Genomic DNA, 27,952 nt, shown 5'->3' on the forward strand with positions numbered 1-27,952 from the left:
CCCAATGTTCTGAATAAAAAGTACAGTAGGTGGCGGTGCAACGTTGGTTACGACGTTTCAGCCAATGAATGAACAGAGACCAGTGTTTACGACCTTTTTACGACAAAGGTTCTTTATTTCCCGTGTTTACATCCAAATCCTGTTCAATGCCAGAGATGCCCAACGCTATTTAGTTGCAAATGCAAAAAACGGCATCGGATGGAAGCTTTGACGAGAGACGGTTAGTAAAGTTACTCTCATAGAAACTCATTCCTTGTCGAGACCTAGCATACATTTGGTGTATAATGTCTGAAAACGTTATTTATACGCTCCGTCGTTTACATTTTGGCGGCACGTTCTTTGAGGGTTTGAAGTGTAAAGCAATTTTGAAGTTCAGTTTGCATAATCTCACGAGTCTGATATTTAGAGGCATTTAAGTCACATTTCCACCAACCAGCTGTAAGTTATCTGTTCATATAGTAGAAATCAGAGAGAAATACTTGACCTGGAGGTGAAAGAAACGCACACCTGTTTAGGCGAGGTGCTGGCTAGCGGAATATAACGCTTGAAAAAGAAAAACAGAGCCTCACACTCTAGGAGCTCAGATGTAATAACCAACGTTTCGACAGACAAGCTGTCTTTCTCAGGGTATAATGACAAACACTGCGGGTCACTAGTTTATATAGTGTCAAAGGACACACAGGTGTCTGTAATCATGGCCCGGTGTGGCTTGATATCATTGGTTGCTTTACAGATATAAATAGAACATATAAAAAACATAAATGGATATACGATCATAGATACAATTTGTCTACATAAGCCTACAAACATTTACAATGACTAGCAAAATCACAAGAATGGTGCTACGATGCTCTGAGATTCGTACTTTTAATGTGCGCTTCGTTTTACCCACATCATTTTTACCACAAGGACAAGTTATAAGATAAATAACTGCCTTAGTGGAGCACTTGATAACAACATTGTTTGGGATCTGTTTCCCTGTTTGGGGGTGTTTGAAGGATCTACATTTGTAAGTGCCATTGCATTGAGCGCATCCATTACACTTGTAGTTGCCATCCGGAAGAGGCGCAAATAGACGTTGTGTAGGTGTATTTTGGGGTGGTAAATCAGAGTTTTTACCAATTGATCTCTGAGATATCTGCACCGCGGGAATACGACCATGGGTGGGTCAGAAAACACATTACCGATACGGTCATCGGATCTTATAATTTTTCCTTGGACTACTCATAAGATACCTGCCAAGAAAGGGTTATCAAAGAACAGGCCTATAGGAAGGTCTCTGTTATCCAGCTAACTGCATGTGTCTGCTGTAGGTCCCCCTATCATGTCTGTTATCCAGCTAACTGAATGTGTCTGCTGTAGGTCTCCCTCTCCCCCTATCATGTCTGTTATCCAGCTAACTGAATGTGTCTGCTGTAGGTCTCCCTCTCCCCCTATCATGTCTGTTATCCAGCTAACTGAATGTGTCTGCTGTAGGTCTCCCTCTCCCCCTATCATCTCTGTTATCCAGCTAACTGAATGTGTCTGCTGTAGGTCCCCCTATCATCTCTGTTATCCAGCTAACTGAATGTGTCTGCTGTAGGTCCCCCTATCATCTCTGTTATCCAGCTAACTGAATGTGTCTGCTGTAGGTCTCCCTCTCCCCCTATCATCTCTGTTATCCAGCTAACTGAATGTGTCTGCTGTAGGTCCCCCTATCATGTCTGTTATCCAGCTAACTGAATGTGTCTGCTGTAGGTCTCCCTCTCCCCCTATCATCTCTGTTATCCAGCTAACTGAATGTGTCTGCTGTAGGTCCCCCTATCATCTCTGTTATCCAGCTAACTGAATGTGTCTGCTGTAGGTCTCCCTCTCCCCCTATCATCTCTGTTATCCAGCTAACTGAATGTGTCTGCTGTAGGTCCCCCTATCATCTCTGTTATCCAGCTAACTGCATGTGTCTGCTGTAGGTCTCCCTCTCCCCCTATCATCTCTGTTATCCAGCTAACTGAATGTGTCTGCTGTAGGTCTCCCTATCATCTCTGTTATCCAGCTAACTGAATGTGTCTGCTGTAGGTCTCCCTCTCACCCTATCATCTCTGTTATCCAGCTAACTGAATGTGTCTGCTGTAGGTCCCCCTATCATCTCTGTTATCCAGCTAACTGAATGTGTCTGCTGTAGGTCTCCCTCTCCCCCTATCATCTCTGTTATCCAGCTAACTGAATGTGTCTGCTGTAGGTCCCCCTATCATCTCTGTTATCCAGCTAACTGAATGTGTCTGCTGTAGGTCTCCCTCTCCCCCTATCATCTCTGTTATCCAGCTAACTGAATGTGTCTGCTGTAGGTCCCCCTATCATCTCTTTTATCCAGCTAACTGAATGTGTCTGCTGTAGGTCCCCCTATCATCTCTGTTATCCAGCTAACTGAATGTGTCTGCTGTAGGTCTCCCTCTCCCCCTATCATCTCTGCGTCTGTTAGTTCCTCCACTGCGGCTGGTGTCTGCAGCTCTATGGCAAGTTGTTCAGCAGAGAGACGTAATGGACTACGGGTTGGTGGAGGAGTTTGTCACCACTGTGTTGGAGATAGTTCCTGATATGATGAGTTACAGGGAGAGAGTCCAACTCATCATGGGCCTGCGAGCACAGGTGAGAGATGGTGCTGATGGGTGGAGACGAGGGAGCCTCCAGAGTTCCTCAACTCTCATCTCCTGACGTGTACACCATAGTACCGTACCATATTCTATGAGGCTTTTTAAACACAAACCCTTACGGGCAACAGGTAGCCTGGTGGGTTAGGGGCTTTGGGCCAGTAACCGAATCACCAGGCCCACTAGTTATGAGCAAGGCAATTAACTCTAAGGTGCATCTCAGGGGGAGTGGGATATGCAAAAAACACATTTCCATTTCACACCTCACACTTGTACAGGTTACCCTCTTGTACATACAGTGGAACAGGACTATATACACACACCCTAATAATCATTGATGTGCTGCTTTTAGTGTATTTTTCTGGTGTATTTATTGGTGATGTATTGTGCAATCAAATTTCCCCTCTGTGGGATTAATAAAGTACTATCTTATTTTAGCAAAACGTTTTTGCAACACAAACTACTTTCTTATTGGACACATTCATATGGGTCCCTCCCTGTTTCAGACCATTTGCTTCCTAGTGAATACACTCCCAATATACTGTTTCTATTTTTGTTGTCCCACCCACCAGACCAATTTTAATTGCATTCATAACAAATTGAACTTTTACTTCATCAGCTGGTTCTGGAGTTGTGTCGCTCTGATCACCTAGCCAACCCTGAGACTATCCAGCCACACCTGAACAGGATGAAGACCTGTATCATCACTCATAGGGACAAGGAGGTTAGTACTACCCAGTAACAGATCACAACTTGTAACGCTGCTACTTAGTTGAATTTATTGACTGAGCTATCCATACTTGCTGTAGATTTCTGATCCAGAGGTGGAAGCGTCAGAATCAAACTTCCTGAAGCTGATTCAAACTCTGCTGGAATACCCAGTTGAGAAGGAATACTTCTTTCAGGTCAGTGTTGTAACTAAGGAGCTGCTGATGATTTTAGATTTTATTTGATTAGGATCTCATTTAGTCCTCATTTGCTCTAATCTTCCAAGAGTCCTTGATGATGATGACTCCAAGAGTGAATGCTTTTACAAGGAAGTGAAACTTAGATTTTAAAAAAGTACTGACTATTGGGCCTCCCGAGTGGCGCAGTGGTCTAAGCTTTGCCACTAGAGTTTCTGGGTTCGAGTCCAGGCTCTGTTGCAGCCGGATGCGACCCGGGAGACCCATGGGGCAGCGCACAATTTGGGCCAGCGTCGTCCGGTTTAGGGGAGGGTTTGGCCCGGCAGGGTTGACCTTGTCCCATCGCGCCTTGTCCCACTCCTGTGGCGGGCCGAGCATCGCGCACGTTGACACGGTCGCCAGGTGTACGGTGTTTCCTCTAACACATTGGTGCGGCTGGCTTCCGGGTTAAGTGGGCATTGTGTCAAGAAGCAGTGCGGCTTGGTTGGGTTTTGTTTCGGGTGACGCACGGCTCACAACCTTCGCCTCTCCCGAGTCCGTACAGGAGTTGCAGCAATGGGACAAGACTGTAACAACTAATTGGATACCACAAAATAGGGTAGAAAAAAGGGTAAAAGTTTAAAAAGAAAAAAAAGTACTGAATATCCTCTACTTGTTTGTTAGAGTGTGTTTCCAGAGGAATTTGGCCCCAAGTATGACTCAGCACTGCAGACTCTGGTGTGGGAGTTCCTCTCCAGGCTGGAGAAGCTGCTTCCGACACCAACCCTTCAACAGGTACCATGCTAACATCTTAATACCTTCATCAGGGACCATGCTAACATCTTATTACCTTCATCAGGGACCATGCTAACATCTTATTTACCTTCATCAGGGACCATGCTAACATCTTAACATATTACCTTCATCAGGGACCATGCTAACATCTTATTACCTTCATCAGGGACCATGCTAACATCTTATTACCTTCATCAGGGACCATGCTAACATCTTATTACCTTCATCAGGGACCATGCTAACATCTTATTACCTTCATCAGGGACCATGCTAACATCTTATTACCTTCACCAGGGACCATGCTAACATCTTATTACCTTCACCAGGGACCATGCTAACATCTTATTACCTTCACCAGGGACCATGCTAACATCTTATTACCTTCAACAGGGACCATGCTAACATCTTATTTACCTTCATCAGGGACCATGCTAACATCTTAACATATTACCTTCATCAGGGACCATGCTAACATCTTATTTACCTTCATCAGGGACCATGCTAACATCTTAACATATTACCTTCATCAGGGACCATGCTAACATCTTATTACCTTCATCAGGGACCATGCTAACATCTTATTACCTTCAACAGGGACCATGCTAACATCTTATTACCTTCACCAGGGACCATGCTAACATCTTATTACCTTCACCAGGGACCATGCTAACATCTTATTACCTTCACCAGGGACCATGCTAACATCTTATTACCTTCACCAGGGACCATGCTAACATCTTATTACCTTCACCAGGGACCATGCTAACATCTTATTACCTTCATCAGGGTCCATGCTAACATCTTATTACCTTCATCAGGGACCATGCTAACATCTTATTACCTTCAGCAGCATACTTGCATAACAGTTGTTTTTAAAATTCACTGCACAAAGATATTTGTCCTTAAATGACAAATGCCCTTTAAGTGAATAACTAGATGGTTATAACAGAGTGAAAATATGCATAAAGACACATTTCTTAAAAGCTACCACATGTGTTTTTATGTTATAATACAAAATGGGATACATTGGTCTTTTTAAAAGCCATTCTCTCTCTTCCCATTAGACTGCATCTTGGTTCCTACCTGACCCCTCTGTCCTGGAGGAGTGTGTGCAGTGTGTATCCCACCCTCAGCCTTTGAAGACCCTTCTCCAGCACCACAACAACACATGTGGACATGTAGACACCAATGGTAGGAGAAATAGGCTTTGGACAGGAAATAATGTTATGTGATTGAAACTTTTTCTGGACCCCTCGACCAACAGCTGAAAGTCCCGAAGCTTCTGCACATGTGGGGGATTCTTTACTTTACGCACAGTCTCTGCTCAAACTAGTAGAAAACCTCCCTTCACTTTGGACAGGAATTAATGTTATCAGATAGCCCTGTAACATTTTAATGTTTGGCTTTAATGTTTTAATATATACTTTTTTTTCTTCTTCTACTGTCTTCTGCTCTACTAGTAGAAAACCTCCCTTCACATTTCTGACTGTCAGACGTGAATGACAATTCTTAAAGTTTTACCAGTGCAACGTCCATGCAGCATCTCTGCATACCAACCATTTCATTTCAGAGTTCATGGAGATATGCATTTAGATCTTCTTGAGTTGTACAGTGTTGTTTTGAATTATGTAGCCTACAGTGAGCATTATACTATGCTTAGTAACGTTATACTATGCTATTATATTTGGTTGTGTTATGTAGAATACTATTCAGACTTTGATCTAACTTGAATAAACATGCACCATTCACCAGAGCATCCTGTTCTCTAGGAGTAGAGGAGAGACAGCGTAGACTAGAGAATCCCGCACATGCACAGAATCTTCTGGACCTTTAGCCGTCGGGAAGAGGGGTCTAGAAAAGTCGGATCTGCAGCCACTCCATATGAGGATATAACATGTTAGCCTTTAATGTTTATTTTTTATATATTGACTTTTCTTGTCATCCTGTCCTCAGGTCTGTTTTCTGGCGACAATCAAATCCCAATCAAAGCTGACCCAGACGTCCAATCAGAACCTGTGCAGCAATGTATGAGCCCTGTCTCATCTGACAATGAATCAGAGATGACCCCTTTGTTGGAACTGGGGATTGATTCAGACCAAACTGTAAATAAAGAGGTGGAGCCTAAGCACAAAGAGGTGGAGCCTATGCACAAAGAGGTGGAGTCTTCTTCTTTAGAGGTAGGGCATATATACAATGAAACTACAGAGAAAAACATTAAATACAACACACCAGGTAAAGAGCTAGCAAAAGTGATGAAAAATAATACATATTTTCACCACCTTAACACTGACAGTGGGCTGAAAATCCAAGGAAAAGCCCACAGCAGCCAACAGGAAGTGCAGGATAGTTCTAGTTTGTCTACTTCCTGTCGGCTCCGTCAGCCCAAAGTGCTGCTACACAGACTTGATATTACTGATATGCTGTTACCTGTGTCCGAGGTCTCTGCAACACCGAGGAGAGAGAGGCTTCAGATTGACAAAGTGGGACAGAGAAGAGGACAGGTCATATCACAAAAGAGTGAGTGGAATATCAATGAAGAGCCCTCTGATGGTCAACCTCAGTATTCTCTGGCCCCTGACCCATCCCCTACCTCAGGGCAGCCTAAAAGAAGCAAGCGTGTCAAAATATGCTCCTTGTGTAGAAAGACTTTCAGCGAAGCAAAGGATTTGACTGCACACATGAGATCTCACAATGAGCAGAGCCCTTCCAAGTGCACCCAGTGTGGACAAGACTTTGAACACCATGAGGACTTACAGAAACATCAGCAGAATGTGTGTGAGGAGGCAGCTCAACCAGAAGAGGACAACATGTCTACGCCATCTTTTAAGGAGGATAACATGTCTACGGCATCCATGGAGGATCAGACGGAGCTAGCGTGCACGGAGCTATCAGCGTCGGCCAAAGCCAGGACATGCCGTGTGTGTCATAAAACTGTCTATAGTAGAAGTTATTTGAGAAAGCACCTTAAATCCCAACATGGTCAACACCTGAAGATGCACAAGAAACACAAAACGTTTTTCTGTTGCTCTTTGTGTAATAAGTCCTTTGATCTTTCTGAGCCAAACAAGTGTGAGGTGAACCAACAGCAATTCCCCAGGAAGGCACACCCAGAGGCCAACACACTTATAGCTGCAGTGATACCGCAGCCCTCAAGCACTACATCCCAGAACCCAACAACCTCCAATGCTCTGCCCATTCAGGCACAGTTCTACAAGGACTACAGAACATGTCTTTTGTGCAATGAAACTTTCGATACTGCAGAGACCATGAGAAAGCACCTAAGATTTCAACACAATATACTGTCTTGCTTGTGCCACGATTGTGGGGAAAGTTTCTCAAGCAAATTAGATCTTCAGAAACACTCAAAGAATTGTTTGAGTATTCCAGATTCAAGAAAATGTCAAGAGTGCAGGAAAATTACTTCTCAAACAACGCAGCCGCAGACAAACATTTGTCAGGAGATGAACCAAAGACAACAGCAACTACCTGCAGGGGGAAATGAGATGGAGATCCCTCAGTCTTGCAACACAGACAATAACCACTTAAATGACTTGCAGCAATGCCAGCCAAAGGAGTATGAGGAGATTCACTTTCAGAGAGGACAGCAAGACTGGAGTGAGGAGGTTGATCCAAACCAGCATCCAGGGGAGGTTGATCCAAACCAGCATCCAGGGGAGGTTGATCCAAACCAGCATCCAGGGGAGGTTGATCCAAACCAGCATCCAGGGGAGGTTGATCCAGGGGAGGTTGATCCAAACCAGCATCCAGGGGAGGTTGATCCAAACCGGCATCCAGGGGAGGTTGATCCAGGGGAGGTTGATCCAGGGGAGGTTGATCCAGCGGACAGAAGCCGTTCTCTGGTTCCAAGGGATAATGGGACAGGGATTCCCCAGTGCCACAGCACTTCACCCCAGAACCCAACAACCTCCGATGCTCCCCCCACTCAGACGCAGCCACCTGGCATCTCCACCCCCCCAGCCTCTCTAATGTCTAGAACATGCCCTTTGTGCTCAAAATGTTTTGCTTATAAAAAGACCATGATGCAGCATCTGAGACGTCACTCACAGGGTCAGGGACCCTTCTTGTGCACCATATGTTCAAAGAGCTTTGGTACCGCCAGCGATTTGAAGAGACATCAGGGAATTAAGAGCGGTTGTGGGCCAAATCATCGTAATCTCGCCGTACCTGAGAATGTTCCCACAGAACAAACAGCTGTCTTCTCCTGCCCCCATTGTCAGGGACAGTACACGAGTGAAAATAAAATGAAAGCACACATGGTATGTCACACAGGAGATGGGTTCACCTGTAGGTTTTGTGGCAAGATATTTGCTGAAGATAAGAAATTACGCAATCATATTCGCTCTCATATTGACAGACGACATCTATGTGACACATGTGGTAAAGATTTTACATCTCTGTCTAACTTGGAAAAACACACACTTGTACACACAGGAGAACGGCCGTACATTTGCACAGACTGTGGCAAAAGTTTTAGTCTGAAGGGTAACCTGAAAGTCCATCAACAGAGTCATACAGGAGAGCGGCCATTTGCATGCACAATGTGTAAAATACGCTGTTTCACTCAGACTCATCTAAAACGACATATGTTGAGGCACACAGGAGAGAAGCCTCATAAGTGTTTGGCTTGTGGGAAGACATTTCAACGGAAAAACACATTGAGGAAACATCAGCAAGATTCGTGTTCTTAGTTCTTGGCTTTTACACACTTCTGAGACGCAGACTCAGTTATAGTTTTTATCGCTCAACATTGATAACATTTAGTTGATAACATTAATGGCTTGCAATTGGTTGTAGGTTCTAGTCAACCGACAAGTTGGCATCCATCTTTTGCTACTCTCCCTTTTTGCATATTTGTAACATCTAGCAGTTTTGTGTGTGTGTCTATATATATATATATATATATATATATACTGCTCAAAAAAATAAAGGGAACACTAAAATAACACATCCTAGATCTGAATGAATTAAATAATCTTATGAAATACTTTTTTCTTTACATAGTTGAATGTGCTGACAACAAAATCACACAAAAATAATCAATGGAAATCCAATTTATCAACCCATGGAGGTCTGGATTTGGAGTCACACTCAAAATGAAAGTGGAAAACCACACTACAGGCTGATCCAACTTTGATGTAATGTCCTTAAAACAAGTCAAAATGAGGCTCAGTAGTGTGTGTGGCCTCCACGTGCCTGTATGACCTCCCTACAACGCCTGGGCATGCTCCTGATGAGGTGGCGGATGGTCTCCTGAGGGATCTCCTCCCAGACCTGGACTAAAGCATCCTCCAACTCCTGGTGCAACGTAGCATTGGTGGATGGAGCGAGACATGATGTCCCAGATGTGCTCAATTGGATTCAGGTCTGGGGAACAGGCGGGCCAGTCCATAGCATCAATGCCTTCCTCTTTCAGGAACTGCTGACACATTCCAGCCACATGAGGTCTAGCATTGTCTTGCATTAGGAGGAACCCAGGGCCAACCGCACCAGCATATGGTCTCACAAGGGGTCTGAGGATCTCATCTCGGTACCTAATGGCAGTCAGGCTACCTCTGGCGAGCACATGGAGGGATGTGCGGCCCCCCAAAGAAATGCCAACCCACACTATGACTGACCCACCGCCAAATCGGTCATGCTGGAGGATGTTGCAGGCAGCAGAACGTTCTCCACGGCGTCTCCAGACTCTGTCACGTCTGTCACATGTGCTCAGTGTGAACCTGCTTCATCTGTGAAGAGCACAGGGCGCCAGTGGCGAATTTGCCAATCTTGGTGTTCTTTGGCAAATGCCAAACGTCCTGCACGGTGTTGGGCTGTAAGCACAACCCACACCTGTGGACGTCGGGCCCTCATACCACCCTCATGGAGTCTGTTTCTGACCATTTGAGCAGACACATGCACATTTGTGGCCTGCTGGAGGTCATTTTGCAGGGCTCTGGCAGTGCTCCTCCTGCTCCTCCTTGCACAAAGGCGGAGGTAGCGGTCCTGCTGCTGGGTTGTTGCCCTCCTACAGCCTCCTCCACGTCTCCTGATGTACTGGCCTGTCTCCTGGTAGCGCCTCCATGCTCTGGACACTACGCTGACAGACAGAGCAAACCTTCTTGCCACAGCTCGCATTGATGTGCCATCCTGGATGAGCTGCACTACCTGAGCCACTTGTGTGGGTTGTAGACTCCGTCTCATGCTACCACTAGAGTGAAAGCACCGCCAACATTCAAAAGTGACCAAAACATCAGCCAGGAAGCATAGAAACTGAGAAGTGGTCTGTGCAGAACCACTCCTTTATTGGGGGTGTCTTGCTAATTGCCTATAATTTCCACCTGTTGTCTATTCCATTTGCACAACAGCATGTGAACTTTATTGTCAATCAGTGTTGCTTCCTAAGTGGACAGTTTGATTTCACAGAAGTGTGATTGACTTGGAGTTACATTGTGTTGTTTAAGTGTTCCCTTTATTTTTTTGAGCAGTGTATTTTTTAAGTTTTTTTAAATTTCTGTTTTGTGTCAAATGTTGCATTTTGTTTTCTGTCAGCATTGTACAGCAACCCATTGACAATATGTAAGTCTACAAGAGAGATTGAAATAAGCACAACAGAGGTAGACCCGTATGCATTTTGAATGTAAACAAGTATAAATTGTCACCCCTCCAATGCTCATGTGCTGTGACCCTATTTACTATAATGTGTTGATTTCTTCAGTCTTTATGCGACGTGACCTGCACAGAACACAGGAAGTATAATCACTGAGTTATCAGTGAATTATTCTCATTTTTGTGTCAATTTAATCCTGTAAGGGATGGGTTGCCAACTGGCAATTTAACACAAAAATAAATTGTCATTCACCACAATCTGTTAGCCTTTTTTCCCCACACAACTCTGCCCAGGAGGGTGCAATGTTGTAAACATTTCAGATGGAAATGTGACCGTCCATGATCCATCCATTCCCAGTCTGCCCTGTCCTTTCCTTGTGTGCGCTACTGTTACAGTAGGTGGTACTGCAACGTTGGTTACAACGTTAAAGCCAATTAATGAACACAGACCAGTGTTTACAAACTTCTTACAAACAAAGGTTCTTTATTTCCTGTGTATACATCCACCTGGTCCGTGCTATCCGGGATCCTTGGGACGACTCTACCCCCCCCATTGAAGTAGACATTTATAAAATGGTAAGGGTTAAGGTTTTGTGCTCCCGAGTCGCGTAGCGGTCTAAGGTACTGCACTTCAGTGCTAGAGGCATCACTACAGACCCTGGTTCAATTCCAGGCTGTATCACAGCTGGCCGTGATTGGGAGTCCCATAGGGCGGCGCAAAGTTGGCCTGGGTAAGCTGTCATTGTAAATAAGAATTTGTTCTTAACTGACTTGCCTAGTTAAATGGGTTAGGTAGAGTTTAGGTTAGGGACGTCCCAAGGATCCCAGATAGCACAGACATATCCAAGTCCTGCTCAATACCAGAGATGCCAAACACCTTTAGGGGCAAGCAGTGTGCAGGAAGGAGATGTGAGAAGTGTGCAGTGGGACATGAGACAAAGAATGTGTTGTCTTGGTGGAAAAAGGTGTGTGTGTGTGTGTGTGTGTTTAACTGTAGGGGTACCCATCGTGCTGGAGATCAGAGGTGTCCGGTGAGAGAAAGGTAAGTTCAGGTTGCCAGAATCAGAGTAGTACAGAAGGTGTCGTATGCTGAGCCAGTGAAGAGAGTAGTAGAGGAAGATGGGTCCAGGGTGAGGGATCCTAAGAGGAGCCCTGTGAGTAGGCCGAGGCCAATAGAGAGTGATAGGAATAACATGTGCCTCCAGTAAGTTTTTTTTTGTTGTTGGCGTTCATGGTTGTCAACTGTACCGCAGGAATGGAACGTAAATCACAGAGGATAGATGTTGTGGGGGCAGCTGCAGAGAAGCACTTGGGTGTATGAGATTTTACTGCAGAAGAGTTACAAGATGTTTTGAACGATAGTGTCCCGTCTTCCAAGGCTGCTGACCTGGAGTAGGATCAGACAGGGCCAAAGTAGTGGAATAGTGGTGAGGTTTTAACGGGTGCAGGGTTAGTTGATATAGTGGTGAGGTTTTAATGGGTGCAGGGTTAGTTGATATAGTGGTGAGGTTTTAATGGGTGCAGGGTTAGTTGGTATAGTGGTGAGGTTTTAATGGGTGCAGGGTTAGTTGATATAGTGGTGAGGTTTTAATGGGTGCAGGGTTAGTTGGTATAGTGGTGAGGTTTTAATGGGTGCAGGGTTAGTTGGTATAGTGGTGAGGTTTTAATGGGTGCAGGGTTAGTTGGTATAGTGGTGAGGTTTTAACGGGTGCAGGGTTAGTTGGTATAGTGGTGAGGTTTTAATGGGTGCAGGGTTAGTTGATATAGTGGTGAGGTTTTAATGGGTGCAGGGTTAGTTGGTATAGTGGTGAGGTTTTAGTAGGTGCAGGGTTAGTTGGTATAGTGGTGAGGTTTTAATGGGTGCAGGGTTAGTTGGTATAGTGGTGAGGTTTTAATGGGTGCAGGGTTAGTTGGTATAGTGGTGAGGTTTTAATGGGTGCATGGTTAGTTGTTATAGTGGTGAGGTTTTAATGGGTGCAGGGTTAGTTGTTATAGTGGTGAGGTTTTAATGGGTGCAGGGTTAGTTGTTATAGTGGTGAGGTTTTAATGGGTGCAGGGTTAGTTGGTATAGTGGTGAGGTTTTAATGGCTGCAGGGTTAGTTAGTAGGGCATTTTTTTCACGAAGTGTAATACATTCACGCTATAGAATAGTACACCTAGAACATTTATTTGCGGACCGCCATAATACCAAAGAAGAAGAAGCGGTAGCTACAGCGGTGGAAGCTTTGACGTGAGATGGTTAGTAATGTTGCTCTCATAGAAACTCATTCCTTGTCGAGACCTACCAATAAAGTTGCTGTAGTTTAATATAATTTTGTCTGTCACTTTTTTTTTGTTGAAGTTTTGCAAGTAGTATAAGTATTACAATTGATGTATTTTGTCTGAAAATGTGACGCATTGTTTCCATTTTGGTGAAAGGTTACATACTGCCTACTGTAGCAGAGGCGAAGAGAGAGCGATACCTGTATTCTCCAGCAGGCAAGGAGTTGTTGTATGGAGGTGAATGTAAGTGTCAAATTTGGTTAACAAAAATGGTATGGCTTATTTGATCGAATAGAAGTTTCGTAATGCTTAGGTTGTTCACACGCGTATAGCCCTCTTTGGCTAGAATGGTCCAACTTGATCTTGCCTCATTGACTGCCTTCCATTTTTGAAGACATTTCTTTTTCATTGTTAGAGTGGCCACTACAGTATCTGATTAATATAATGGACAATCTGTGCCTGTAGTGTGTGTGTGTGTGTGTGTGTGTGTGAAGAAGTATAAAACCAAGGTTGTTAATTTACTGTCACCTGTCGTTATGGAACGTTTCCTCATGCGCAAAACTCCCCAGAAGCGAGCGGGGCAGAGCGGATGGGAGCGGTAAAACTTCTACAGCGTGAACATCGTTGCTATTCCAGCTTGGCTGGTGGTGCATTTGGTAGCTAACAAGATTTGATAAATAACTGGTACATCAAATGAACGAATCCCTGTCAGTTATGTGTAGTATCTGCATACTAATACCATCAGTATTAAGCTGTTGTTGAAAAGAAGAAAAAAAATATATATAAACACATATATATATATATATATATATATATATATATATATACAATTTTAAAAAGATGGTTGCTTAGCAACTTGGGGAATAATACATACAGTTTTGTACGCCCTCAAAAAAGTTTGACTTTTCATCAGCTTACCTTGAAATAAATTGTACATTTTCACCTCCCTCTCTTTCAACATCGGTACCTACACCTCTGATGATAGTTCTGGCTTTTGCGTTGACTGTATGCTAGCAGGATAGTCCATATCTCCAATCAGCTTTGCTGATAATGATGTTATGCTAATTGTTGTAATTAGCATGTATGGTAAAGCCTCAAACCTTACCCTCTTTTTATATAAGGACAAACTTTTTTGTGTTTTGTGTGACTACAGCGCCAGAGATAAAATGCAAAAATAGATAGACTTTCATCTTGAGAGGAGCAGCAAGGCGGACAGAGCGCTAGCTTGCCCACCCACCAGCTTCAGTTGGGTCATTATCATTCAAAACAATGCATTCATAAATAAATTGCACGCTCGCCTTCACTGAGTTTAGGCCTTTAGGAGAATATTTCATTGGTTGATCCCTCCCCATGACCTAGATGAAAATGGCCCATCTATTGTTGCTAGCCCCGATTCTGACTTGTGCTCTGATATCTGCTTCACTGATTTCTGCTCTCGTAAAAGCCTGGGTTTTCTGCACTTTAACACTAGAAGCTTATTACCTAAAATGGATCAATTGAAAGTGTGGGTTCACAGCTCCAATCCAGATGTGTTGGTCATTACTGAGACGTGGTTAAGGAAAAATGTTTTGAATACTGATGTTAACCTTTCTGGTTATAACCTTTTTCGGCAAGACAAATCTTCCAAAGGTGGGGGAGTGACAATCTTTACCAAGGATCACCTTCAGTGCTCGGTTGTCTCCACCAAGTCTGTCCCCAAACAATTTGATTTGCTGGTTTTAAGCATTAAACTTTCAAATAGCTCTTTGTTGACTATTGTTGGGTGCTATTGTCCTCCATCAGCACCGGTCTGTACCCTACCTGCCCTAAGCTCTCTCCTGGCCCCTTACACTAAGTCTGAATTTGTCCTGCTTGGTGACCTAAACTGGGACATACTTAAACCACCTGACCAAGTCCTAAAGAAATGGGACTCCAAACACCCCGACAAGGCTACTCTCCTCGATGTTATCCTCACAAATAATCCTGATAGGTATCAGTCTGGTGTTCTCTGTAATGACCATAGTGATCACTGTTTTACAGCCTGTGTTTGTAATGGCTGCTCAGTGAAACGACGTGTCCTGATTTGTCATAGACGCATGCTAAAAAACTTTAATGAGCAAGCCTTCCTTCCTTCAAGCCTTCATTCTGTAAAATGGTATAGAATCAGCTTGGACCTTCTTTTTTGATATTTTCAGTGGTATTGTTAACAAACATGACCCCATAAAGAAAATGAGAATTAAAAACAGGTTCAGCCCCTGGTTTGACCGTGGTCTTGCAGAGTTACTCCACCTCAAGAATTGCATTTGGTGAAAGGCTCGGCACACGTATACTCAGGCTGACTGGCTCTCGTTCAGGCAAATGAGAAATAAGTGCACTCAGGCTATCCGGAAGGCTAAAGTTAGTTACTTTAAGGAGCAGTTGTCTCTCTGTGGGTCTAACCCCAAGAAGTTCTGGAAGACGGTTAAAGACCTGGAGAATAAACCCTCCTCCTCACAGCTGCCCATGTCCCTTAATGTTGATGATGTGGTTGTTACTGACAAGAAGCACATGGCTGAGCTCTTTAATCACCACTTCATTATGTCAGGATTCCTATTTGACTCAGCCTTGCCCGTCCAACATTTCCTCATCTCCCACCCCTTCTAATGTGACTATCCCGATGCTTCTCCCTTTTTTTCCCCTGATCCGCTACAAAGTTTCTCCCTGCAGGCAGTCACTGAGTCTGAGCTCCTTAAATTTGACCTAAAAAACATCTGGGTCAGATGGTTTAGACCCGTTGTCTTAAGGGTCAACAATGACCCGCCAATATGTTAACAGCAGAGAAAACCCCCTAAATTATATTTTTTCAACTTGAAATTTGATGACTTTTCCTAGCGTGATCCCAACATTATAAAAAGTGAAACATCGCCTTTGTTCTTGTTTCCATTAAGGCTGTACACCACCAGGGTACAAAGGTTGTCTTAGGGTCATTTTTGACCCGGCAGTTATAAAATAATTTACATACCACAAAACACACACACACACACACACACACACACAATGAGAAATTGAGATTATGTGTGTACTACTGATTGAACTCAGCCAGCAGCTCCTGAACAGGAAGATCACCATGGTCGCCACAGTTAGAAAGAAGAAGCATGACCTCCCCCGTGCACTCCTCGCAGAAAGGCGGAGAGAAGCCTTCTCATCAATGTTTGCCTTCACCCCCACCACCACTCTAGTTTCTTACCACAAGAATGTGGTCCTTCTGAGCACACTGCACAAAACGGCTGAGATCAGTGATCGTGAGGACAGGAAGCCAGCCATCATCCTGGTCTACAACCACAACAAAGGAGGCGTGGACAACCTGGACAAGGTGATTGGAACTTACAGCTGCAGGAGGATGACTGCCCGCTGGCCCCTGGTCATCTTCCATAACATCATTGATGTGTCGTCATACAATGCCTTCGTGATATGGAACAAGATCAACCCTACCTTAATGCCTGATAAGCGGAAGAAGAGGAGGGTGTTCCTGGAGCAGCTGGGAAAGGCACTTGTAACCGCACACATTCAACCCCACACACTTGTAACCCCACACATTGTAACCCCCCCCCCCAGTAGCCTCTGCAGCGCTTGTGAAAGCTGTTCAGGGGGATGAATCTTGTCCTGAGCCACCTGAGGCTGCAGCTGGGGCAGGCAAGTGGAGGAGATGCTAATTCTGCCCCCCAAAGAAGGACTGTAAAACAAATACTATGTGCTGCACATGCGAGAAATACATCTGCAAAGTCCATGCACACACACTTGCATACTGTCCTATATGTGCTAATTAGAGTTGATTGATTTATGTTCTTCACGTTTGTTTTGTATCTATTATCCTATTTTATTCTTTGTTGTTGTTTATACACCTTGTGGGCGGGGGCAATGGTTAAAAAATTGGAGAAGACTAGTATTTTGTGGTTTAATTCCTCATGGTACTGTATATAAGAATATATCACTATGTTGCCAAAAAAGTTCAAGACTGTTATTGTTTCCCTTCAATACAATGCATTCAAAACTACTTTCTGCACATGTCTGCTACTTTCCTAGGCTATACAAGTGCTATCTCTTGCTAAAATAATTATGTTTACACCTATGCAGTACCTTTAGCAATAATAATAATAATTAACCTATACTTTAGTAAAGAAAACAATTATGACAGGTGTGTTGTAATAAAAACGAGTGGTGTCCACTGATTAAATGCAGTCTTTCTGCATTGTGAGGGAAACCCCAGATATTCACAAAGTTTGTGATGACAGGTTGTTTCTTCATGCAAAATAGATTTGGGGTTTAAAATTAAATTAAGCTGCTTTACAGTAGGGGTTTAGTGAAGGCGGGTCATTTTTTACCCTTAGGACAAGGGGAGTATACAGAATGTTAAGACTACACAAGGGTTAAGGTTGCTGCCCCTATCATCGCCAAGCCTATCTCCAACCTTTTTAACCTGTCTGTCCTTTCTGGGGAGGTTCCCATTGCTTGTGGAAGGCAGCCATCGTTTGTCCTTTATTTAAAGGGGGAGATCAAGCTGATCCTAACTGTTATCGGCCTATTTCTATTTTGCTCTGTTTATCAAAAGTGTTGGAAAACTTGTCAATAATCAACTGACTGGTTTTCTTGATGTCTATAGTATTCTCTTGGGTATGCAATCTGGTTTCCACTCAGGTTATGGATGAGTCACTGCAACCTTAAAGTTCCTCAATGATGTCACCATTGCCCTTGATCCTAAGCAATATTGTGCTGCTATTTTTATTGACTTGGCCAAAGCTTTTTGTACGGTAGACCATTCCATTCTTGTGGGCTGGCTAAGGAGTATTGGTGTCTCTGAGGGTTCTTTTGGCTGGTTTTTCAGAGTGCAGTGTATGAAGTAAGAAACTCTGCTGTCTCAGCCACTGCCTGCCACCAAGGGAGTACCCCAAGGCTCGATCCTAGGCCCCACGCTCTTCTCAATTTACATCAACAACATAGCTCAGGCAGTAGGAAGCTCTCTCATCTCTCATTTATATGCGGATAATACAGTCTTATACTCAGCTGGCCCCTCCCCGGATCTTGTGTTAAATGCTCTACAACAAAGCTTTCTTAGTGCCCAACAAGCTTTCTCTACCCTTAACCTTGTTCTGAACACCTCCAAAACAAAGGTCATGTGGTTTGGTAAGAAGAATGCCCCTCCTCCCACAGGTGTGATTACTACCTCTGAGGGTTTAGAGCTTGAGGTAGTCACTTCATACAAGTACTTGGGAGTATGGATAGACGTTACACTGTCCTTCTCTCAGCACATATCAAAGCTGTAGGCTAAAGTTAAATCTAGGCTTGGTAATCGTAATCGCTCCTCTTTCACCCCAGCTGCCAAACTAACCCTGATTCAGATGACCATCCTACCCATGCTAGATTACGGAGACATAATTTATAGATTGGCAGGTAAGGGTGCTCTCGAGTGGCTACATGTTCTTTACCATTCGGCCATCAGATTTGCCACCAATGCTCCTTTAGGACACATCACTGCACTCTATACTCCTCTGTAAACTGGTCATCTCTGTATACCCATCGCAAGACACACTGGTTGATACTTATTTATGAAACCCTCTTAGGCCTCACTCCCCATATCTGAGATATCTACTGCAGCCCCCATCCTCCACATACAACACCCGTTCTGCCAGTCACTTTCTGTTAAAGGTCCCCAAAGCACACACATCCCTGGGTCGCTCCTCTTTTCAGTTCGCTGCAGCCAGCGACTGGAACGAGCTGCAACAAGCACTCAAACTGGACAGTTTTATCTCAATCTCTTCATTCAAAGACTCAATCATGGACACTCTTACTGACAGTGATGGCTGCTTTGTGTGATGTATTGTTGTCTCTACCTTCTTGCCCTTTATGCTGTTGTCTGTGCCCAATAATGTTTGTACCATGTTTTGTGCCGCTACCATGTTGTGTTGCTACCATGTTGTTGTCATGTTGTGTTGCTGCCTTGCTATGTTGTTGTCTTAGGTCTCTCTTTATGTAGTGTTGTGTTGTCTCTCTTGTCATGTGTGTTTTGTCCTATATTTACAGTTGAAGTCAGAAGTTAAGTTTGAGTCATTAAAACTCATTTTTCAACCACTCCACAAATTTCTTGTTAACAAACTATAGTTTTGGCAAGTCGGTTAGGACATCTACTTTGTGCATGACACAAGTCATTTTTCCAACAATTGTTTACAGACAGATTATTTCACTTATAATTCACAGTATCACAATTCCAGTGGGTCAGAAGTTTACATACACTAAGCTGACTGTGCCTTTAAACATCTTGGAAAATTCCAGAAAAGGATGTCATGGCTTTAGAAGCTTCTGTTAGGCTAATTTACATAATTTGAGTCAATTGGAGGTGTACCTGTGGATGTATTTCAAGGTCTACCTTAAAGATCAGTGCCTCTTTGCTTGACAGCATGGAAAAATCTAAAGAAATCAGCCAAGACCTCAGAAAAAAAAATTGTAGACCTCCACAAGTCTGGTTCATCCTTGGAAGCAATTTCCAAACGCCTGAAGGTACCACGTTTATCTGTACAAACAATAGTACGCAAATATAAACACCATGGGACCACGCAGCCATCATACCGCTCAGGAAGGAGACGCGTTCTGTCTCCTGGAGATGAACGTACTTTGGTGCGAAAAGTGCAAATTAATCCCAGAACAACAGCAAAGGACCTTGTGAAGATGCAGGAGGAAACAGGGACAAAAATATCTATATCCACAGTAAAACGAGTCCTCTATCGACATAACCTGAAAGGCCGCTCAGCAAGGAAGAAGCCACTGCTCCAAAACCGCCATAAAAAAGCCAGACTACGGTTTGCAACAGCACATGGGGACAAAGATCGTACATTTTGGAGAAACGTCCTCTTGTCTGATGAAACAAAAATAGAACTGTTTGGCCTTAATGACCATCATTATGTTTGGAGGAAAAAGTGGGATGCTTGCAAGCCGAAGAACACCATCCCAACCGTGAAGCACGGGGGTGGCAGCATCATGTTGTGGGGGTGCTTTGCTGTGGGAGGGACTGGTGCACTTCACAAAATAGATGGCATCATGTGGAAGGATTATTATGTGGATATACTGAAGCAAAATCTCAAGACATCAGTCAGGAAGTTAAAGCTTGGTCGCAAGTGTGTCTTCCAAATGGACAATGACCCCAAGCATACTTCCAAAGTTGTGGCAAAATGGTTTAAGGACAACAAAGTTAAGGTATTGGAGTGGCCACCACAAAGCCCTGACCTCAATCCTATAGAGAATTTGTGGGCAGAACTGAAAAAGCGTGTGCGAGCAAGGAGGCCTACAAACCTGACTCAGTTTCACCAGCTCTGTCAGGAGGAATGGGTCAAAATTCACCCAATTTATTGGGGGAAAGTTGTGGAAGGCTACCCGAAACGTTTGACCCAAGTTGAACAATTTTAAGGCAATGCTACCAAATACTAATTGAGTGTATGTAAACTTCTGACCCACTGGGAATGTGATGAAAGAAATAAAAGCTGAAATAAATCATTCTCTCTACTATTATTCTGACATTTCACATTCTTAAAATAAAGTGGTGATCCTAACTGACCTAAAACAGGGAATTTGTACTAGGATTAAATGTCAGGAATTGTGAAAAACTGAGTTTAAATGTATTTGGCTAAGGTGTATGTAAACCTCCGACTTCAACTGTATATATATGAATAAATAAAAAATGTCACTCTTTATGTGATGCGCAATGCAGAGAATGCCCGAAGAAGAATTATAATTTAATTACCACAAGGTTTGTTTATGTGTCAATTAATCCCATAAGGGATGGGCTGCCAATTGGCGATTTGACACAAAAAATAAAAATGACATTAATTAATGAATTCATACATGTTAACAGTACTTATACACTCAGCGATAAAGAATTAGCAATAGAACATCAGTCATAATAACTAACGATGCCTTGTCCTCTCTTTCATGTTATGCTACCTGCCAGCTGAGCACGGGCGGCACCTGGCTAACCCCTGTTCAACACTGATGCTGGCATCCAATGACCAGATCCTGAAGCTCCTCAAGGCTCTGGTTCCTTCGTCAGTGCTGCGGGCCAGCTCTAAGCTATGGGCCGACCACTCCTGCATCGGCACTGCTTCTCAGTCATTCATGACTTGTCCCTCAAAATTATGGGCCATAATTCTTTACTGTCTATGATGTTACACTCGTTGCTTGATGTCTAATGATATATTCCGGGAAACCATGAGAGAAGAATAAATGTCCTGATAATGAGAGAAATAGACCCCATTAGATTACTAGAATAAGCCTGAATATAAGAGTGTCTGAAATAAGATCTTTAACAGAACATTCCCATAGAGCTGTCAGTTGATCGCCATGGGGTGTTTAGCAAGCCGACAGCATGCTAGATAAAGCTAGCATGAGAATATTTAGAAGATAAATACACAACACAGAGACAGAGTACGAGAGATCAAGAGGACGAGAAGTCAATAGAAATAACGATCAATGGAAATAGTTTTTTTTCTGTAATTGGGGATTATGGATCAATGGGTCAGAGATATGGGAGGTATTTGTCTATACAGTGAGCCTGAAATACGATACTTGTTATTTGGCCATTGGCCTAGTTGTACTGCAAGGACTTCCAATTGGACAACCACAGGCTAGGGCTGGGTTATAAAACTAGATCCTGTTTCCTTTGTTCTGTGGAGAGAACCACAGGAGAGAATCACAAGACGGGAGAATGACCATCTACTTCCAAGCATGATTTGTCCTATTTGAATAAACCTATTTTCCTCCCCCTGATTGGCTTTGGGGTCTGTGTTTACTAAAGAATAGCATCAACTGCTAACACTAGCATCGCCAGCCAATTCAACACGACTGGAAGCTACAGCGAGCTTTGATTGGTCATCGCACCGTGACACACCATCAGCTCCTCCACTAAGGTCCAAGGTGATGACTTGAAATCTGAGGGGAAAAAAGGTTTGAAATATGGTTAGGGTTAGTAGTAATCAATTCAAAATGAAGCTGAACTTCTGTAAATAAATGCTTAGTGATGAAAAGACCCAGTAATAGTAAGCCAGCGATGACGCCATCCCAGTGGCACAAGATATCTCTCTGCTCAACTGCTGGACAGCACATGTAGCGGCCTCCAGCATTTTGGACCAGCAGAATGGTGGTATGTATGAGTCACTCAGCTAAAATGACTGTAGCAGAATGGTGGTAGGTATGAGTCACGCTCAGCTAAAATGACTGTAGCAGAATGGTGGTAGATTTGAGTCACGCTCAGCTAAAATGACTGTAGCAGAATGGTGGTAGGTTTGAGTCACGCTCAGCTAAAATGACTGTAGCAGAATGGTGGTAGGTATGAGTCACGCTCAGCTAAAATGACTGTAGCAGAATGGTGGTAGATTTGAGTCACGCTCAGCTAAAATGACTGTAGCAGAATGGTGGTAGGTATGAGTCACGCTCAGCTAAAATGACTGTAGCAGAATGGTGGTAGGTATGAGTCACGCTCAGCTAAAATGACTGTAGCAGAATGGTGGTAGGCATGAGTCACGCTCAGCTAAAATGACTGTAGCAGAATGGTGGTAGGTATGAGTCACGCTCAGCTAAAATGACTGTAGCAGAGTGAGCTGCATCCTGGTATAAGATGCCTTGCATATGCACTATGATCAAGCATGCATGATAATGCGCGTAAACTTTTTACTGCTATCGTAATATAGTATTCTCCTAAAATGTGCCTAACCTGTTGCTTCACTACGGCGAGAATGAAAGATGACGAAGTAACCGTATAACTGTAAGAATGCATGTTTTATTCTGTAAGGGGCAAACAGGGATAAAATCAAGACGATTATCCCACCGCTATTAGATACTAACTGGGGAGAATCCGGAGAAGTGACCACTAGTGTAAAAGGCAGCTATGGATCACAGTAACCTGATAATGAACTCTAATAAGATAAGATAACACTATAAATCCCCCAGGGGGAAAATGATTTGCACCAGCCAATAATACATCACAATAAATACTCTATGAAACACCAAGACACAGACACGAAAGCAGCACATCGTCATTAATGTAAACTAGGTGTTCATGTAACTAGGTGTTGGGCTACCGAGTGGCGCAGTGGTCTAAGACACTGCATCTCAGTGCCAAGAGGTGTCACTACAGTTCCTGGTTCAAAACCAGGCTGTATCACATCCGGCTCTGATTGGGAGTCCCATAGGGCAGAGCACAATTGGCCCAGCGTAGTCTGGGTTTGGCAAGGGTAGGCCGTCATTGTAAATAAGTATTTGTTCTTAACTGACTTGCCTAGTTAAATAAAGGATACATAATCGACATCCACGGCGCCCTGGGGGAACAGTGGGTTAACTGCCCTGTTCAGGGGCAGAACGACAGATTTTTACCTTGTCTGCTCGGGGATTCGATCCAGCAACCTTTACGGTTACTGGGCCAACGCTCTAACCACCTGCCGCCCCTGGAGTAAGAAACTGTGGGTAATGATGTCATCGTACCGCCATGTTCAAGTCGATGCTGTGAAAGGGGTGGCTAGTGTTGGCCTCCATGTCACCACGACGTGACCGTGCTCTTGGCAATAGCAATAATAGCAGCCATGTCGTAACGACTATGTGCAGATGATACAGCGCATAACAGCCAACGCATGCATTAGCACGACATTGTGTTTGCAAGGTGACGATACAGAGGCTAAACATGCACGTCCTCCCACAATGCAATACTGTGTGCAGATAATGAACCAAAGATATCAGCTAACACCTGAATTTGCGAGCGACACCACAGCATACAAGTTGCAGCAGGAAACACATGATAGAACTAGTATGTAAGACATGATGACATGAAGATAACAAAATGCAAGCAGAAGATGAATTAAAACAGCGCTAATGAATGAAGTGATCACTACAATAGCATACAATATAAATCATATGGTAGATAATCACCATGCTGGCACTAGAAAAACACTAGTGGAACGCAAGATAAATTCCTCCCTGTCAGCCTATGTAACATTCACGACGCATGATAGAAACATGGCTGATAAATCAGTCTAACCTGCTGCTGCAGGATGAAGTAATATAACTATGTGACTGAAATTATAGATCAATAGGGTGACTCGTTGCAACAGGAGGGACTAGTGAGCTTGTAATACTCAGAGCAGAAAGTAGCAATGTTTAGCCAAACAAGCACACTAATCCAGACCAGTCTGCACCTAATGCACACTAATCCAGACCAGTCTGCACCTGAAGCACACTAATCCAGACCAGTCTGTACCTAATGCACACTAATCCAGACCAGTCTGCACCTGAAGCACACTAATCCAGACCAGTCTGCACCTAATGCACACTAATCCAGACCAGTCTGCACCTGAAGCACACTAATCCAGACCAGTCTGCACCTAATGCACACTAATCCAGACCAGTCTGCACCTGAAGCACACTAATCCAGACCAGTCTGCACCTGAAGCACACTAATCCAGACCAGTCTGCACCTGAAGCACACTAATCCAGACCAGTCTGTACCTAATGCACACTAATCCAGACCAGTCTGCACCTGAAGCACACTAATCCAGACCAGTCTGCACCTGAAGCGCACTAATCCAGACCAGTCTGCACCTGAAGGGCACTAATCCAGACCAGTCTGCACCTAATGCACACTAATCCAGACCAGTCTGCACCTGAAGCACACTAATCCAGACCAGTCTGCACCTGAAGCACACTAATCCAGACCAGTCTGCACCTAATGCACACTAATCCAGACCTGAGATTTGTTTACATCCCTGTTAGTGAGCATTTCTCCTTTGCCAAGATAATCCATCCACCTGACAGGTATGGCATATCAACTAAACAGCATCATCATTACACAGGTGCACCTTGTGTTGGGGACAATAAAAGGCCACTCTAAAATGTGCAGTTTTGTGGCACAACACAATGTCACAGATGTCTCAAGTTTTGAGGGAGAGTGCAATTGGTTTGCCGACTGCAGGAATGTCCACCAGAGCTGTTGCCAGAGAATTAAATATTCATTCTACCATAAGTCGTCTCCAACGTCATTTTAGAGAATTTGGCAGGATGTCCAACCGGCCTCACAACCGCAGACCACGTGTATGGCGTCATGTGGGCGAGCGGTTTGCTGATGTCATTGTTGTGAACAGAGTGCCCCATGATGGTGGTGGGGTTATGCTATGGGTAAGCATAAGCTACGGACAACGAACACAATTGCATTTTATTGATGGCAATCTGAATCTGAACAGAGATACCGTGGCGAGATCCTGACGCTCATTGTTGTGCCGTTCATCCGCTGCCATCCTCTCATGTTTCAGCATGATAATGCAATGCTCCATGTCCCAAGGATCTATACAACATTTCTGGAAGCTGAACATGTCCCAGTTCTTCCATGACCTGCATACTCACCAGACATGTCACACATTGAGCATGTATGGGATGCTTTGGTCTAGATCGACGTGTATGACAGTGTGTTCCAGTTCCCGCCAATATCCAGAAACTTCGCACAGCCATTGAAGAGAATTGGGACAACATTCCACAGGCCACAATCAACTCTATGCGAAGGAGGTGCGTCGCACTGCATGAGGCAAATGGTGGTCACACCAGATACTGACTGGTTTTCTGATCCACGCCCCTACTTTTTTTCTTTAAGGTATCCTGTGAGCAACAGATGCATATCTGTATTCCCAGTCATGTGAAATCATAGATTCATTTATTTCAATTAACTGATTTCCTTATATGAACTGTAACTTTGTAAAATCTTTGAAATTGTTGCATGTTGCATTTCTATATTTGTTTAGTATATATATTTCCACACTATGAGGTTGGAATAATACTGTGAAATTGAGACAATTATTATAATGCACTTTTAGTGTAAGAGCTGTTTGAAAAGATAGCCTGAAATTTCAGCCTGTTTTGGTGGGATGGAATTTTTGGCCTTTCATGGTGACATCCCCAGGTGGTAATGTAGTTAATAAACCAATAAGAAATAGTGTCAAACCTTTCTGCCAATGACAGCTAATTTTCAGTTTTCCCCTCCCCACTCAAACCACTCACTGACAGTCCTAACAAAATTCTAAGAAGCTATTATTGTTTTGTTTTTTTTAATGTCATGTTAAACAGTCACAGTAAGGTACTTAATTGTTTACTAGAAATGTATTTGCCATTGAGATAAAAAACACTGCATTGGACCTCAACATTGATAACATTAGATGATAACATTAATGGCATTCACAGTATCTCAATCCTTCCACATCCGCGACCTTAAATCAAAAAAAATATCCATCTTAAAGTTAGGTTGGAAAAGCACACACACAAGTAATAAAATATTTTCTGTCATCCCTTGATTTTGTTATTAATGTGTTTCACAATGCTCATGTGTTACTATCCAGTAAATTATTGTCCACACATCTACTTTAAATATTACACACAAGATAGTAGAATGAACTGTTGTGAAAGCCACAATCTGTCAGCCATTGTGCAAAAATGATTTAATGTCAAATCGCAAAACAAGGACTTGCATGATAGCTACTGCAGCAACAGTGTACCATATGTTAAATGGAAACGTTGAGTTGGATGTTGACCACTAGCTGTCACTGCAGTCCTGGTATTTGAAAATGCAGCCATGACTGTGATCAGTGATGGAGGGGGAATCGTTACAGTTACATATCGGGATATTATTTTTGGACGATATTATATCAATATTAGACTTTTTAAACAGCGAGCCAACATGTTTTCAGCACTTTTATTTCCCTGACGGATCAAACTAATTTTCTCCTGCTCTCTCTTGTCTCTCTACAGCAGACATATAGTGAGCTATATGTTTGGAACATCAAATCGCAAATATGATCTCACTATCAAATTACAATACATATAGAATCGTGAGAATCGCAATACAAATCATATCGGCACCTATGTATCGTTATAATACCGTATCGTGAGGTCCCTGGCAATTCCCAGCCCTACCTGTGATGTTGGATTGTCTTTGCGATTACGGTTCAGTCTGCAACACGTGTCTAGGTCTGTCAATACAACCATACTCAGTTGCTTGGAATGTTTTCTTAGAATTTACAAAGGAATATATTGAACATATTGGACTTCAAGTACAATATATATATAGGGGTCATATTCAGGGGAGAGTGATTTTAGTAACGCAGATTGTTGCTGTTGTGGCGTGTCCTGCAATGTGAACGTGTTTCTGGGGTCACACTTTATTTGGATAACCCATCTGTAGACACTCTATGTAGATGCAACTATCTGTTGATAAGCAACTGCTTGCTAAGGTTATCTCATGGGAGGATGAAATAGTATGAATAAATTCATCAAAAAAACAATACAAATAAATGCCTTTCGTGAACTAACACTCACACTTGACTTTTTCCACCTCACTAGCTCTGACTTTGCTGATAGCTACTTTATTGGGGGAAAATGTACTTACTATGACTGAGATATGTGGATGACCCACATATCTCAAAGTACAGAGATATCCTTGATGAAAACCTGCTCCAGAACGCTCAGGATCTCAGACTGGGGCAAAGGTTCACCTTCCAACAGGACACCGAACCTATGCACACAGCCAAGACAACACAGGAGTGGCTTTGGGACAAGTCTCTGAAGGTCCTTGAGTGGCCCAGCCAGAGCCTGGACTTGATCCAGATTGAACATCTCTGGAGAGACTTGAAAATAGCTGTGCAGCAATGCTCCCCATCCAACTTGACAGAGCTTGAGAGGATCTGCAGAGAAGAATGGAAACTCCCCAAATACAGGTGTGCCAAGCTTGTAGCGTCATACCCAAGAAGA

The 27,952-nt window shown here is 43.4% G+C and overlaps 1 protein-coding gene across 3 annotated transcripts; it reads left to right on the forward strand.

Moving 5' to 3' along the window:
* The first annotated feature begins 109 nt into the window (after window positions 1-109).
* LOC106597148 (zinc finger protein 721) lies at window positions 110-21,934 on the forward strand. 3 transcript variants are annotated; one of them, XM_014188386.2, is made up of 8 exons: window positions 153-220; window positions 2,423-2,625; window positions 3,247-3,351; window positions 3,437-3,532; window positions 4,196-4,306; window positions 5,371-5,497; window positions 6,260-6,483; window positions 21,129-21,934. In XM_014188386.2, the coding sequence occupies exons 1-8, from the start codon at window positions 199-201 to the stop codon at window positions 21,168-21,170; spliced, it is 930 nt and encodes a 309-aa protein (XP_014043861.2). In that variant the 5' UTR covers window positions 153-198; the 3' UTR covers window positions 21,171-21,934. The 3 variants fall into 3 exon arrangements, with proteins under 3 accessions (XP_045570419.1, XP_045570418.1, XP_014043861.2); XM_045714462.1 differs by lacking the exon at window positions 21,129-21,934 and having other exon boundaries at window positions 116-220; window positions 6,260-9,779; XM_045714463.1 differs by lacking the exons at window positions 2,423-2,625; window positions 21,129-21,934 and having other exon boundaries at window positions 110-220; window positions 6,260-9,781.
* Window positions 21,935-27,952: the final 6,018 nt, after the last annotated feature.

This window comes from Salmo salar, chromosome ssa03 (genome assembly GCF_905237065.1).
Source record: "Salmo salar chromosome ssa03, Ssal_v3.1, whole genome shotgun sequence".
Classification (NCBI taxonomy): domain Eukaryota; kingdom Metazoa; phylum Chordata; class Actinopteri; order Salmoniformes; family Salmonidae; genus Salmo; species Salmo salar.